Genomic DNA, 16977 nt, shown 5'->3' with positions numbered 1-16977 from the left:
TAAAAATATCGTAAGTATTGTATTCAGAAAAAAAGAGGGCCAAAGGTTTATTTCAAATAAAAATAATAAAGAAAAAAACACAAGGCAATATTTTAAAATATGTGAAATTTAGTGGTAATGGTAAAGAAACACAGTTATAAAAAAATATATCATATTATAAAAGTATAAAGACATTAAAAATATGGTTATGATGCAAAAATAATGAACCCATGGAGACACTAGTAAGCACAAAAATGACCTGAAGATGTGAATATTTTGCATTATTTAGTAAATGCTAGAAAATTGTAATTCTTTAGAGGAGAAAAGAATTCATTTCTCTATTCCACATGGTCTGCTAAAGCATGTTTTAAATACACTAAAGAATTTAATATAAAAATAAACTATAAGAGAAATGATCAAAATATGGCAGATGTTTACTGATACCGAGGAAGGGCAAATCTTTCTAAAAATAAAAGCAATGTAAAAAGCATAATAAAAACTATTATTAATGTTAACTATATGGATTGGTCATATACCACATCTCAAAATAAATTCCGGTAACACAAAATATAAAAAAAAAAGAAATTGTACTGCATTAAAGTCAAAGGTATAAAAATGTAACACTAAAAAGATAAAATTTGAACTTATTTTTAAAAAATGCTGGTATATATGTGGAGAAATGGAAACTTTTGTACCATGCATGTGGTTCAATAAATAGATATATATTTTTGAGAGAGTAATTTGACATTAAGAAGGTTAAGCTTTTCATGTAATCATATATATTTTCTTTAGGAATGTATCTGGCTAAGGAGGTGATTTAAAGACTATTTATAAAGAGTAAAATGGAGCATGAAAAATGTCCACCAAGAAAGGAAATCTCAAGCAAACTATGACATATCTTAAGGATACAAATTCAAAAAACTGTATTTAAAAATAGACTCCATTACATAACGTGAACTTTAAAGTAATAGCATGGAAATCCATATATATAGTTTTCTATATCAAATTAATTTTTAAACACACACACCTACATTCACACATACATACCTGTGCATATGACAGAAGTGAATTTATCAAAATGTTCCCAGTATTATCTTTGCATAGTGGGATTTTTTGATAATTGTTTTATCTTCATATATAACTTCATTTTTAACATTTTCTAAAGAAGCATTCATTTTATTTATAAGTAGAAAACAATTGAAAATAAAATGCACCAGGTCAATCTACAAAAATATTCTTGTTCATACTGTAGAATAACCTTTGTCTGTCCAATTGTTTAGTATCAGTACAATAGAAATACTCTGCTATCATTGCGTAATAAAATGGTATGTTTTCTTATATAATCGATCACTTTGTTCCAATAAACTTTCATCAAGAAACACAATGAGGAAAAGAATAGATGCTCTTTTTCTAGCCTCAGGATTTTGTCAGTCTTCATGTTTGGGTGGAGAATTGTATACATCTTCAAAAGGAAGATATGATGCCAAAATTAAAGGAGAAGAAAATTGGAAAATTAATCTAGAATCTTCTCTTATCTTCTAGTCATTTGAGAAAAGACAACAAATGAGAGCCAAAGTGATTAAGAATTGCAAAACATTAAACATTTACATTTGTGTTTTATGTTTTCTTATCTTTCAAGAGTATCAAGATTGGAATCTAAGCAATGTTTCTCAAAAATAATAATAAAATAAAGAAATTTTGTTCAGAGCACTGTAGGACATGTTGCAAGAAGATGGAAAAGAATGACAAACTGAAAACTGGGGACAAAAAGAGACTGAGAAAAGGAATGTCTGGGTAGATGGCTTCGTGGCAGCTTTTTTCTGTGGGTCAGAAATTAGAATAGGAATGATTGCCATCAAACTGTGATCCTTAAATGCAATGAGCATAATTAGTTCCCAGGGAAGCAGTGGCCTAGTGTTGACCCCCAATCACCAAAGACAACGTAAATGAGCTTGCCCTAATGGAAAGTGGAATCAAAGTAGTAATCAGAATGGTTGGACTTGCAAAGAAACCTATGGCACTGGCTACTTGATCATGGCATCCCTAGAAGTGAAATAGATAGGAGACCTACTAAATTTTCATGATCTGTATAAGTGGAAGAGTTCTAGGTCAAGTGAACAGAAGTCTAACTTGAATCATTAAAACAAAGAGTTGAAGTCCCAGAGTCAATTCCTAGGTCTGAGGCAGATTTAAAAAACCAAAAACCTGTTGCCATTGAGTCAATTCCAACACACAGTGACCCTACAGGACTGAGTAGAACCGCCCCATTGGATTTCCAGGGAGCAGCTGGTGGATTCAAACTGCTGACCTTTCGGTTAGCAGCCTAGCTCTTAACCATTGTGCCACCAGGGCTCCCCAAAACCCCTTGAAAGAAGGAGAGGACCCTGCTATACTGCCAAAAGTTTATACTGTTAATCTTTCTCCCAGACTTCACCCAGAGCCACTACAAACCAGGAAACGGAAATAACCAAGCTTTTAGGGGATTACTAGCTATGAACTGCCATTAATTCCTAGAAAACCAAAATGTCACTGTGCTCCCACCAATCAAAGTAGGGGCTTATGGAGGTGGAGTGATAATAGAGTTTAACTGTGGTCACTCTCACAGTGAGTCTAGCGAGCTTCTTAATTCTTCTTGTTGCTATTTCTCCAATTCTGAAATGCATAAGTGGAGCACACACATTCAGCAACTGGCAGAATACTCACATTGGAAAAAGTTTGCCTTCCCAATTACAGAGAAAACAACTGTTGTCTTCTCTAGCAAAGGTCATGTTTTACTTTTACCCCTTTGTCTGTCTGTTTCTGTAAAGGACCTGTACCAGTGGTGACCTCTCTATTCCATAAAACACAGTGTTGTCATAGGGCATTCCATTGGGAGACTTAAAAAGAATTTTATTTCACCTTAAAATATATTACAGTTATGGAGATACAAATAGAAATGATGCCATATATATCTCTGCAAGAATAAGAACTCAGATTATACTCAGCCAAAATACTCTATCCATCAAAGCATTAAATGCGTCCTCCATATTTGCAGATGGTAGGGAAATAGTGAAATATCAGGTCTTCTTGAAGTCACATAACAACTTCCTAACGCAAAAGGAATACTCTATACATTGTTTGAAAAATTCCACTTGTGATGCATAAACTCTTTGAGGGAATTAAAAATGCTTCCACTTGTTAAGAAAAAAATATCTGAAGGACAACACTTGATAAGATCAGAAATTTCTAAGTTGTTTCTCTAGTCCATTTCTTCTTTAGTGTTGGTGCCAGTGAAAGAATTATAAATACTGCTTTCCTTGAAAGGGGAATAAAATGTTCAGCCAAGGGAGTGTTTTACAAATCCTGGGGTACTATTTAGAAATTAGTGTGTCTGGTACCCAAACTAAATTATAGCTCAGACAAGGACTAAAGGTTCAGGTTTATTATTCACATTATTAAAAATGCAACCACAATACTTGTTTCTACATCAGAGGGTATTATAACCATCAATGTAACTAGTAATAACAATGAGACTAATATAGCCACATAGTATTTTGTACTTTTTCAGTAGACATTTGGGCTTATGGTTAATAATCACTTATATTTACAGTGAAGATTTTTATGGAGGAGTTCAGAATGGTTTTCGAACAGTAGCTCATTAATCATTTCAACAAGTTAGTTGGAAAGTTATTACCCCAGCTCAATAGCTGGAAAAATTGTATCACAGTGAAGTCAGATATATATTTACTTGTCCAATATTACAGAAGCAAAGTGACTCTGTTTCAACTCTTTGAGACCTATCTTTCACCCCTTGATCTAACCACTGGACCAACGCAATACTGGATCATGTTATGGTTTGACCATCAACCTAAAGTATTTTAAGGCTGACCTTTCTGCTATTATTTTTATAGAACTATAAACACAAAAGAAAATATCAATTTTTCATCTATGGTGACCATACTAAAAATAACTCAGGAATAATTAATGTATTTTTGCCATTATTCTCTTGATAAGTCTACTAGAAACAATTTACAATAATTGGTGTCAATTTATAATTATGAGTATCAGAGCACTTAATAGTGAAATGCATTTATGATTAAATTTATACTGTAACAAATAAGCAATATTTTTAGGGTTTCATTTAAACTTAAATATAGGAGTCACTTAAATAAAAGAGATCAGCTAAAAAAAATCTCTACTGCCTCAAATATCGGATCTTTAAGAGCATAGGAAAGAGCCAATGTTTCAGGAAACGTGACTTTAGGGAAGAGGAAGAAATTGAAAAAGCAAGCATAAAATTTATATCCCAAATTGCTTCTTGTTTGTTTTAATAATATCAGTGTAATTTTAATGCATTACCTGATGGCATTTAGTTTTATAAAGGGAAGTAAAACAATTATTATCCCTTTAAAATTAAAATACGCAGTAAATATGAGCTAAGTAGCATTGTCTTTCCAAAATAAAATAGTATCAAGTGTTTTCCTTTTTTTCTCTAGATTATATATATGCTATTCCAAAATCAGTGTCTATGTAGTTTAGCTTCTACCTTTAAAAAATATCCAAAATAGTATCAATTACTAAGTATATATTCCTATTTGAAACTATACAATTGTGCTTATTTAGATGCTAAAAAAAGGTGATTTTTAAGTTTTGTTAAACAACCCATCTATATTCTTCTTGGCTTGTCTTCTTTGAAACATTCAAGGTTATTATAAAAATTAATGTTTTTTATAATTTTTAATTTTAATTAGTTTTAATTCAATGAGATTTGAAGATTCCGATCATTGATGCTTTGTTTTGAGATTACAGTTATGCTTTAACTTACAATTTTCTTTTAAATCTAAAGTGATTAAAAAGTGTTTACTGTATCTTACTATCTTTTGCTTGAAGAATTTATGTTTAAAAAATAAAGTAATAAAAAGATGATCCTTCTTGCTAGATGTAATGATTTCATCTTTACCCCTAATTTTGAAGTATAAGAAATCAGTAAATATGTAACTAACTGAAGTATAGGAGAGAATAGAAACTTCTGCGAGATGGTAATATAGACATGCTCAAATTAAAAAAAAAAAAAAATACCAAACTGAGACAATGATAGAAAAAATGAAATTATTTTAATGTCTTTACAACTCTTTTTTTTAATACTACCCCCCCAAAAATTTCCTTTTGAGGCAACTCATATAATTGAAAAATTTATTCAACAGCATAATATGTATTACTCAACTCTCTGTGTGCATATATATTTCATTATTTTAGAAATATTTACATGATATATGAATTTTTAAATTTATATGGATGCTTAAAGCAATACAGTTTCAGTGTTACTTTGATATTTGTTTAAGGATACTGTTTAAATGATATTAAAATATTAGACAATTTAATTTTCATGTATAAACCATAATGCTAAATACAGTAATCTTCATATATATGTATGTATGTATCAATTTTTTTATTCAATATTGGGTATCAACTTGTTTGCATATTTGCTTGTTTGTTTTTAGCTAGGCTTCTTCATAATATTTGGACAAGATTTTTCTGATTTTTTTTTATACTGCAACCATTTTTCTAACCTTTGATGTATATGAGCCTTGGTGTCATTTGATCCCCAAATATATGATGACAAATATTATAATATACAAAATTTGACTTAATGGCAGATGTCTTACTTTAAAGGTATTATTCCCCATAGCTACGTGTATTTAGACCTTGATTTTTCTTGACAGTGAAAGCTTTACTATTTAAACTCTTTAGCAAGAGTCTTTGCACATAGCTAGCAGTTTAAGCAGCTATTTATTAAAAAAAAACAAATGGTTTTGATACCATAGGAGGTACTGTGATTTTTCTCCATCTTTTTAAACTTATACTTAAAATTTTAATGGTTTATAGAGTACATGAGAAAAATAACCTGGCAGTTTCTCTCTCATTTCAAGAATATTGAGATTTTATTAAACTGACTCAGTAAATGATGGTTTTTCTGGTACTGGAAAAAGCAATTTTAATTTTTAAAACATATTCAATGTCACTTTTATGCTTCTCACTGGGGCCAAAGACATACAGGACTAATTTTTCAGAACTCCCAGTGTCTGGTGATATACAGTTGCCACTCCTTCACTTTAATATAGGGAATCATGAAATTCAAGAAACATTAAAATTCATATGAGTCACCAAGTCCCCAGTACTAATATTTCCAAGCAATTTTCTAAAGCTTAAAATTGTAAATGCAATTCCTGAGAAGAACAAGGATGATTAGATTTTATTGAGTATACAAAAGTCTCAAGAAAAAAAAAAAATCTTGTATCATGTGAAGATTACTGGGATATATTAAAATCTACATTCCTAAAACTATAGTCAGATTCCTCAGCTTGGAGGCTTAGAGAACAACCAGTTATTAAAACCTGGTCCATGAGATGCTAATACCAGCTAAGTCTAGAAAAAGAGGTTGAACCGTTTATCTTCAGTTTAAAATCTTTCCTAAATTAGTCATGTCAGTCCTTCTCTGCCGTTGCTCTTCACCACTACCATTTTGTAAATGCTGATGAAAACTCTATTCACAAATAGATATTAAAGGAATCTAATTCAGTAAACTGATTTTTTTCAAAAGCAGTCATATTTTTAAATGCTTTCAAAATAACTAGTAACTTGGCTCAGTTTAAAAGATATATAAATTTGTATGTGTGTGTATGTGTATATGTGCGTGATATCATTCTACAAACATAAAGAAATCTTACAGTTGCTCGCCTGAACATCCCAATTTTTATTACTTCAAGAAGCTCTTTCATTTCTCATTGACAGTGAATATAGGTAGTTCAGGGTTTTTTTTCCCCTCCATATTTCATTTTGCTCTTTTGGAATTGCTCTACGGGAATGGCCTTAGAGATTTTTTAAAGTTTGCTAATTGAGGAATACTTTGAGTTGGGAAATATTGTGCTACATGAATACCTTCATTTTAGTGATGGGTACCAGGAAAATGAAGTGTCTTGCCCAAAGTCACACCAAAAATGGCAACATGTAGTATAGATACTATTTAGCTAAGTTAAATTCTGTTAAAAAAAAAAAAAGACAACATAGATGACAAGTTACTTATAACTTTTAGAGATGATAAAGTATTAATCTTTTTAGGAAGTTTATCTGCCTGACTAAAAATCCCGATAATTATAATCCAAGATTTTTTTTTTCACTAATATTTTAAATGATAAAATGAAAACAATATTTGGACATAAAATTTTGTTGAAGAAATCATTTATATTCCTCTCATTCTATATACAGGTAGTCCCCGGCTTACGACATATTCCAGCTACGACCGACCACACTTACAACTGTCTGCTTTTCTTTTTTATACATCTCATCATTAGTAGTATGTAGTACATACAGTGATGCAGTGCATAATTTGTTGATGTTCTCATTCTCAGTTATTCACTCTCAGATGTTCAACGTTATGATTTACTGTTCAAAACTGCCATATAGCAGGCTCTGGCAATAATAATGAAAACAAACCAAAAAAATGAACTATTTGACTTATATCAGAACCGACTTACAATGGAGTCATCGGATGTAAACCCATCATGAATCGGGGGCTACATATATCTATACCTATACATATAGATGTATGTGTGTGAGCATGTTTATATATCTATATATATATATAGATATATAAACATGATCATACACACAACTATATACACAAAAGTACTATGTAAATATACAAAGTATATATTTTAATTACAACTTTTTAACATAACATAATATTTGTAATCAACCACCCAGAGAGAATTTATTTGCTATAGTTTTATATTGCTATAATGACAGTGAAGGTCAATGATACTGGACCTATTTGGCTTGAAATCCACTTGGAATATATCCTTGATATCCATTCAAAATACTGTAAATGTAAATTTCTAAAGTATAGAAAGATGTTAGACACCCCCCTTAAATGAACTGGGCCTAATACATTCCAGTAAATATAAACTGTAGGAAGTGGTCTATACTATGCACTGCACAATGACAAAATAAATAATATAAACTCAAATTGACAATATTTTTTTTTATTTTACTTGATTTTCGGGAGTGTAACCAAAATATCAAATATTTGGGAAGTATATGCCTATAATATCCTGTAAACTGCCACCTGCCACCTCCTTAATAGCAGCACTGTTAGCGTTATGAGATCACTGAAGTTTTCATTTCAATTACTTAACTTTTAAAACACTTTGGAGGGAGAAACTCTTTAGAGATCATTTTCATTCTTTTTAAAGGTCTTACTAATTTCTTCTTTTTTAATTTAAAACAGTGATGTTGTCTCTTGTCCTATAGTCACGATGACTAATTTTACCAAGGTCTAGAGGTACTAGGTATTCGAAATTTTGTTTGGTATATTTATTTTAAGTAAAAATTTGGAATACAGAACAAAGTATCCTAACAACCCACGTATTTTTAAGTAAGTAACATTATGCAAAGTTTCACAAGCTATTTTTAAAAGTATTTGTAATTTTATTTTTAGTAACATCTTACTCAGTTTTAGGCAAGGTCATATTCCTTTTAATTTAAAATACGCTTTTCTGAGTACATATTGAGGAGAGACAAATTAAATGATTCTGTTCAATCAAGCACACTGATCCAATCAAAGTATGATGATTGAGATGTATGTATCTCTTATACTTGTGTCTTTTATTATATGTATTACTCATAATGATCTACTCCAGTCCTCTTTTATAGATATGAGAAATTTTTACTGCCTAAAACATTATAATAATATTCTGCCTTAATTTATTGGCATGGTATGTACATTTGAACTTTTCAGAATTAAAACGTGTAAAGTGTAGAGCCAAGGTTATTTGACTTGAAAATTCTATGCTCTGTTTGGGAGCTGTGGTGGCATAGTGGTTAAGAGCTCGGCTGTTAATCAAAAGGTCAGAAGTTTGAATCTACCAGCTGCTCCTTGGAAACCTTATGGGGCAGTTTGTTTGGTGTGGCAGCTTACAGGAATTTTACTATTTTATTTTATTTTTTAATATTTTATTGTACTTCAGGTGAAGGCTTACAGAACAGATAGTTTCTCATGTAACAGTAACACACATGCTGTTTTATGACATTGGTTAACAACCCCACAACATTTTAACCCTCTAAATTCTCAACTTTTTTTTTTTTTTGTGAAAATACACATAGCCAAAGATACGCCATTTCAAAAATTTTTTTTACATACACTTTTAAGTGACATTGACTGCGCTCTTCTAATTGTGCTGTTATTCTCACTTAAGATGAAGGCTTACAGGACAAAATAGTCTCCCATTTAACAGTTACTACAAATGTTGCCCTATGACAATGGTTAACAATCTCACAACACATCAACAATATCCTTACTCTATTTTGTGTTCCCGATCATCAGCTTCCTACTCCCCTTCCGCCTTCTGGGCCTTGTCACTGGACTCCCGTACCTTGTTACTCTCATGGTTTTACTGGGCTGTCCACTCGCAGGCTGATCATTACTATTTTTTTTCTTCTTAAAATAAACAGATAAAATGCATATTATAACTGTATTTAGGTAGTGATATTTAAATATAGGAGCCCTGTGGCGCAGTGGTTAAGAGTTCAGCTGTTAACCAAAAGATTGGCAGTTCGAATCCACCAGCCTCTCCTTGGAAACCCTACGGGGCAGTTCTACTCTGTCCTATAGGGTCTCTATGAGTTGAAATTGACTTGACGGCAATGGATTTGGTGTTTTTTGGTTAAGTAAATATAAAATTAGTTTAAAAAGTGAAGTTTTCAATTTACTGAATTTTTTTTTTTTTTTCCCTTCAAGGCACTATCTTAGAAAATTAGTTTTTGGCGCTAAATTTTCTAGTGAAATTCTTGTGGCTTTTTAGGGCAGATTTTGGTGTTTTGAGGAAAAAAACAAAACAGATCAACACACATAAAACCTAGCACACAGATTATACTATATAACTATTAACAATTCTCTGTTTTAAAGCTATTTATACATTAAAATTTATTAAAATGACACCAGACTAGAAGTCAGCATACCTTGGGCAAATCATTCCACTCACTTGCCTTCAGTAGAAGAGACATTTTCTCCAAGGGAATATTTCTCAACAGGAAACATTTCACTCAGGTCATACAGAAGTAGGTGTGACTTACAGTTTTTAGAACAATTTTTAATAATTTGCTTATCTTCATTTCCTACATGCACCAATAGCTATAATACAATGAACATCCTACCAAAAGGGGTGGTGGGAGGCTGAAATGTTTGTTATTGTGTCTGTGTTAGTTCGAAATGAGTATTCATTTAAATGTGGCTTTATCACATCCTCTCATACTGCCAAGTGGAGTTCGTGATCTTAACCATATACCCTACCATGTCCCGCATTTTAGGGCACAGAGAGTTGATGATCTCAGTAGGACTGTTTTTTGGTTATTTTGACTCAATATCATCATTACAATTTTTAATAATTTTTTTTTAATGCCGTACCAACACTGTCATACCCAGCAATGCAATCGCAATTTTATGGCCTTCAACTTCACTCTATATAACACAGATAGTATCAAAATCTGCATGTTTTCACACACGAAACGTGTTTTTTATTTTGCTCCTATTAGGGTTTTTGAAGGAACTATCTGGGGAATTCAAGATTTCTGAAAATGTGTTAGAGTCACTGTTCTCATGTCCTAGTTCTTTCAGAATCTGACCTCTTCCTTCTTCCTGATAGTTATCAATAAAAGTCACTACCTGACTCCCAAAGCCAAGAGAAAAGGAATGACTGGATCTGGTGTCCCCTTTTCTTTTTATGCTGCTCGTCTTTAAGAGGATCATGAAATAGAGAAGAACCCCAAATAAAACAAGACAAACTTATCTTACTAATGTTCACATATATATAGTAAAAGGTGGTTTTGCTTCTCTAGAGAACCCACCCTAAGACAACCTGGAATAAAAACATCAAGCCTTGTTAGACTTTTATAGAAAATCATTTTATTCTCTTTAATTTTTAAGGGCAATTGCTTATACAGTTTCTTTCGGGATGTATTATCTGGGATTACTTTTTCTATTTTCATTCATATACAAAAAGGAGAAATGAGCTCTGAGAAGAACAGTTCGATATTCCAGATTGTACTGAGTTAGAGATTACTTTTAATTCAGTGATTTGTCTGAGAACATTTTCATTAGCATCTGCCTCGAGGTCTGTAAAAAGATTTGAGTGTATATTGTCAAAAGCAAATTATGTTTCCAACTGTTACAGCTAGTATTAAAAAGGGCATATTTACTCATTAAAATTGTCTTTTGAAAAAGTGTTTACTAAAATCAGATACTAAGACAACACATTGCCAGAACTTAATCTGTCTTCACTAGTTCATTCCAGCAACAAGGCCTTGGCAGTCACAATCTTTGTACATGAAGGTCAACTTGATCGAGGAAAGAATAACTTACATCAGTATTACTTATTGACATGTTCCGAATCTGTGACTATTTTTCTACTCATTAGCACGTTCTTATGAGTAATCTTTAAAACTGAAGAATCAGAAACTGGGGCCAAACTTATTCTCGCGAAAATGAAAATAGTTTAACAAGTAATGCCTTGAGCCGAGTTTACTGTTACAGTAAGGAAGACTTACCCAGAACTCAAAACTCTCTTTTTTTATTTATAAATATTTGCATCACTTAGTTTTCGATAAGTTAAAAACAATACACATCATTTCTTCTGGTGATAACAGCAACACTGACAAACAGTTCCTCTTATGCCTGCCATTATGTTATTGCTAATCATCCACGACATCATGACCTGATTTTAGTTACCAGGGACAAAGCCAAAACACGGACTTTAAGTTTCATTCTGATTACATACAAATAGCCAGCACTTAAAAAACCTTTGAAAAGTGGTCTATATTCCAGTATTAAAATAAAGAAAGAAAAATGTAGAAAGAAAGGAAGGACGGGCAGACGGAAGGAAGGAAAGAACGAAGAAACAAAGGAAGGACGGAGGGATGGAGAGAAGAAAAAAAGAACAGGGGAAGAATAGAAGGAGACAGGGAGGGAGGAAAGAAGGCATTTTAAAAAGCCTGATACAATTACTCAGTAGGCCTCTGACATTCTCATGCTGGTATAATATCTAAATGGCAAGTAACACTGACGCAGTTATCCCTGTGAGATCCCTGTTGCATGCTTTAATTAAAACTAAAAACTTTACAACAGAATCAACCCTTGGGTGACTTGCTCTTTGGTTTAAATCTTCGTTATCTTCTGTAATTTTGGTAAATTCACTTTGTTTTTAAATTAATCTGGCCCCTCCTTCTTTACTCTATTACAACATCAAACAAGTACCAGACAAAAATTTCAGAATGAAAAGAGTTTTGTTTGTGTGTAGGTGTGTTTTTAAGTCCAACCCCTGTATACAAATTGTTAAAAAACAGATGTTTTAATATAGTGCTTTATTCCAACTTAATCTCATCCTTGAATGAACTTCCTTCAAGTTTCAACCATTAACAAAAAGAAAGAAAGAAAGAAAGAAAACAACAACAGCAACAAAAAAACAGTCAATTTCCTGGTGGTTATAATTTAATTAAGTAACCTTTCACACTGAGCAAAACTCAAAAGCAAAAGGATCATTACTCTTTCTAGTGATTAGAGACACCTCTAGAGCTTCCAACATTTACCTCTCTTTCCCCTCAGTAGAAATGCTTTTAGGAGGATCATGGTTCATACCTCACATTCCCTGGAGCCAGAGATGGTATATGTGCAGGGCCCAGATCCATTAACCGATATATCCATGGTCTCAGAGTTTGTAGGCTTGTAGTCCACATAATACTCCTGTAAAGGGGAATTCATTTGTCTTTCAGACTCTCTGGCCTTTTTCCGTCGCCTCTTCATTAGAGAGTGTTGCTGAAGTTGTTTCATGCTGGCTGGGTAGCGTTTCCAAGACACATAGATTACCAAGAGGATCATGGCCACGGAGAGAAAGAGAGCCACACTCCCTGCAATGATTTTGTGGAATGAAACGTGCTCGTACTCTTGCTCTGTGCCAGGAATCAGAAACCCCGGGGAAGGGCTTGGTGTGTCAAGGGTGGGATGAGTGATGTCAGGTTTGTAGACGGTAGGTTTAGGGACAGTCAGAGGCTTCTGGGGAGTTTGGGGCACCAGGTGTGATCTCTCTGTGTTAACCACCTGGACTTCAGAACAGATATTATAGGTTTCCACGGCATCACTGACCTTTTCACCCTGGATATGCTTAGGTCCTGCACATATCATGGTGCTCTCCTTAGTTCCTTTGAAATTCTTAAGCCAATAATATAGAGGACAAATGCTACGAGTGCATTCCCACATATTTCCAGACAAGGTGATGGATATTAATGATATCCACGCATTGACGGTTTCCTGTGAGATGTTGGTAAGCTTGTTGGAATCCAAATTCAATTTTTGCAAATTGGGCAGGCATTTAAATGTGCCCGGCTCAATTCCTTGGATGTCATTCCCTGATAAATCCAAATTATGCAAGGAACTCCAAGTCCATGTCAAACCTTGGTTAATGGAGCGTATTCTGTTCCATTGTAAGTAAATTGAGCGGAGGTTGAAGAGACGTGGAAAATGAGCAAAGTTGATCTTGGAAAACTGGTTGTGCTCCAGATGGAGCTCCTTTAACTTTAAGAGGCCAGCAAAAGCATTTCTGGACAAGCTTCGAAGACGATTGTAACCCAAATCCAGAAAGTCTAGATTTCGACAGTCTTGAAAAACTCTTATCGGCACAGTCTTTAGTGAGTTCGATCTCAAGTGCAGAATGATGAGCTTCCGAAGGCCTTTAAATTGTTCGGATTGCAGTGACTGAAGTTTATTGTATGAGAGGTCCAGATTGCGGAGATTGGGAACTGGGTGAAATGTTTTATTGTGCAGATAGGTAATTTTGTTGGAGCTTAGAATTAATTCTTTCAGTCTACGGATCCCTTGAAATGCATCTTCATCCACTGAGCTAATGTAATTATGGTCAAGATAAAGCCATATAAGCTGGTTAAGGCCGGCAAACTGATTGGATTTGAGTTTCTGAATGCTGTTGAACCTTAATGATAAGCCTTGTGACCCTCCAGAAATGTTCTCTGGGATATCTGCGAAAGCATGAGACTCACAGTACACAATTTTGCCATCACATCTGCAGTTCTTTGGGCAAGCTCTCTGAGCCCCCGTGAGCATAACAAGCAGCAGTGTAGGAAGCAGCACGAGCACCACACTCATGCCTCTTAGCTGTGTAATTAAATGGAAACCTACAATATTAAAAAGAAGACAAATGCAAATTGTAAAGCTATTAAAATAAATCACCATCAGCTTGCCGATATCAGAGGTATTTCATCTAGCGTAGTAACGGGATAGTTGTTTTAAGGCAAAATGTAAACAACACTTAAAGCTTTATTTTCTGTAGTGTTGCATGTTTACGATTTAGGTTTAATTCTTTCTTCCTGCATTTTCAAATCACCACAGTACCCCATAGAACTAAGAGAAGCGTTTCGGAGTTTTAGGGGTTCGTATGTGTATCAGCCTGGAGAAGCACAGCACCTATTTTATCACTTAAAGCTGACATTTTAATAACGATAATATTTATCTAGTCACTGTGTTGAACACCCATACCAAAGGGAAGTATACTATGTCTTCTGGTAAGGGCAAAAATATGACTTAGGAAAGCCGTTCCTTGTACATCTTTCTAATTGAGCAAACAAGCTGTGACTTAGCAAAGGAGCTTCAGTAAGCTGTCAACAACACCCAGGTTTGCCCTGCCTGAAATTGTACACTTATTGCATACTAGAATAACAATATATGAGCTCTAAAACATGGTACTGGGTCTGGTATGGGCAGCCAGTGAAGCATAGAATGAAGACTAATAACAGCGCAAGCTATCTCCAATTTGTTAATAAGCACATATGCTCTCAATATTCAGGAGGAGCAGCATACTGAGGCTCCTCTGCCCAATGATACACAAGCTAAGAGCCCTGACTACTGACAAGACAAAGCACTCCAAAGTTAAGGTTGTCCAATTCTTAGTAAACATTTGCATAAGACGCAAAATCACCTTTGCTTAGTATTAGTTTTCCTGTTATTTTAATGCAGTTACTTTTGCAAGTTTAGGGGATAAACAAGGAAAGGAAGAGCAGACTCCTCCCCCTCCCCATCCCGACCTGCTTAAATTTCTCACTTTCTTTTTCTTCCCCTGTCTCCATTAACTTCAGAAAACCTGCAAAGTTGCAATCTATTGGGATCTATGCTGCATTTCCAAGTCACTATATGTTAAGGGACTTCTTACCTTTGTCAACAGTAGATTTATTATTTCTCAGCGGAGGGGGAAAAAAACTATTCTGTGCTGCAGTTTCTCTTTTTCTGAAATATTCTTATTTTTAACCAAGCGGCATTGAGCCAAACCCCTAATGTAAAAAATCCTCTTTCTTCCATTCAAACAATTAAGTTGTATTTCTTTCTTCTTATTTTTTTTTTTTTTAAATTTAAACCCCGCTCTTGCTCTGTCCTCTTGCCAGCTACAGACTCATTGAAATACATTCCAGCTCTCCCAGACAGCAGAAGGGGGGTGGGGAGGCAGGGAAGCCAGTCACACTTGAAAAAAACTAAGACTGGCAAATGACTGCTGGAAATTTGGAAGCCGTGTTCAGGATACAGCTTCAAAGATAAAACAAGCCCTTGCGCAACCGCTGATAAAGTAAGGACCTCACCCCTATACCCACGCAAGAAAGTGTTAACAATCTTCCTGACAGCAAACAGAAATACAAGCATGGTTAATAGTTCCAAGAAAAGGAAGCAAACACAGTATTTATCTCATGCTCAGTTCCCAAGCTGTGGATACGCAGAAGGTAGAGACGGTCTTAAAGATCTTTCTCTAGAGTCTGTTTAACTCCATGTTATGCATTTACAGATTGAAAAAAAAAAAAAAAAAACCTGCAAAAAGGAAAATGATCTAAAAATATAATAGCAACTATAGTGTGTCAACTGGCAAACTCAGAGTCTGCTGCTTTTTGCATGTTTTCCCGTCTTTTACCAGCTAAAGCCACGACTGAGGCTAGCAAACCAAGAGGACTAGATTCAGTAAGAAGCAAACAGCAAAAGTTCACTTACCCATCCTTTGTCATCCAAAAACGTTTCCCCCTCTCTCAGCTTTCTTCTTATTTGGTCTTTCTTGCTGAAATCATCACCACCTTCATGTCATCGTGCGGTTGTCATTCACACCATCCTGATCCCGCATGTAAGCTAGTAGCTCCATGCAAACTTCCCCGGAGAGCACAGCCAAAAAAATATTTGTATATATATTTAATAAAAAATTGGCACCGAGTGGGATGGAGGGGGCAGGGAGAAAGCAGCCGTGGGGGGGTGAGGGGGGTGGCTCTAAGCTTTGAGGACCATTGTGTAATTCACCAGAAACCCATCAGCAGTAATTGGCAATCTGTGGAAAACAGCTACAGTCCATCTTGTAGGTAACCAACTTCTCTGTAAAAAGAGAGAGAGAAAAATCTTCAGAATACCTGGCATTCCTTATTGTGCTGGCTTTTGCCATTCCCAGATAAAGCAATTCATTGTCTGGATTTCCAGTTCTTGAATCAAGTAGGCCTCCTGTGCTGTAGGAGACCCCAGTTTAAAAGCTATGCAGGCTAGGTTTATCCATTTAGCTGGTCAGGTTTAAAGCGTTTGGTAGCTGTGCTGAGAGGCAGCCCTTGTCTAATTCAGAAGGCTTTCCAGAGACTGATGATGCTCAGAGCTTGTTGGTGCTAATGCTTGAGTTTGTGATACACTGAGTGCCCTCCGCTGGAGAAAACAGATTGCACATTAAAGACGGGAACAAGTGAGCCTGTCAGTGGTGCGCAGCCTTCCCTCGCTCCGAAAGGGAAATTAAAGGCACAGGATCACTTTTTCCCCCCTCTTCAATAATATAAATTATTAAAGGTTTATGTCAAGAAGTTCCTTTCAGAGATAGCAAATATTGAGTAAACAACGGCATCTCTAAATATTCTGCATTAGTAGTTTTTTTTAAAGTTGCTAAACTTGTTTTTTTT

At 34.4% G+C, this 16977-nt stretch overlaps 1 protein-coding gene across 3 annotated transcripts in view; it reads right to left on the bottom strand.

Annotated features, from left to right (window-relative positions):
- Positions 1 to 16774, bottom strand: part of LRRTM4 (leucine rich repeat transmembrane neuronal 4) — an 858754-nt gene extending 841980 nt beyond the window's left edge. Inside the window, exons 1-3 of one of the 3 annotated variants that reach the window (XM_004369149.3) lie at positions 16450 to 16774; positions 16046 to 16195; positions 12647 to 14193 (exon numbers count right to left, since the gene is read on the bottom strand). In XM_004369149.3, the coding sequence (XP_004369206.1) occupies positions 12647 to 14193; positions 16046 to 16049 (1551 nt within the window). In that variant the 5' untranslated portion in view covers positions 16050 to 16195; positions 16450 to 16774. The remainder of the gene's footprint in view (positions 1 to 12646; positions 14194 to 16045; positions 16196 to 16449) is intronic. The other 2 variants (XM_004369150.2, XM_023732399.1) reach the window with 2 other exon arrangements.
- Between the last annotated feature and the right edge of the window lie 203 nt (positions 16775 to 16977).

Source organism: Trichechus manatus, unplaced genomic scaffold, assembly GCF_000243295.1.
Source record: "Trichechus manatus latirostris isolate Lorelei unplaced genomic scaffold, TriManLat1.0 scaffold00004, whole genome shotgun sequence".
NCBI classification, from domain to species: domain Eukaryota; kingdom Metazoa; phylum Chordata; class Mammalia; order Sirenia; family Trichechidae; genus Trichechus; species Trichechus manatus.
This window is presented reverse-complemented; position numbering and strand designations above follow the sequence as displayed.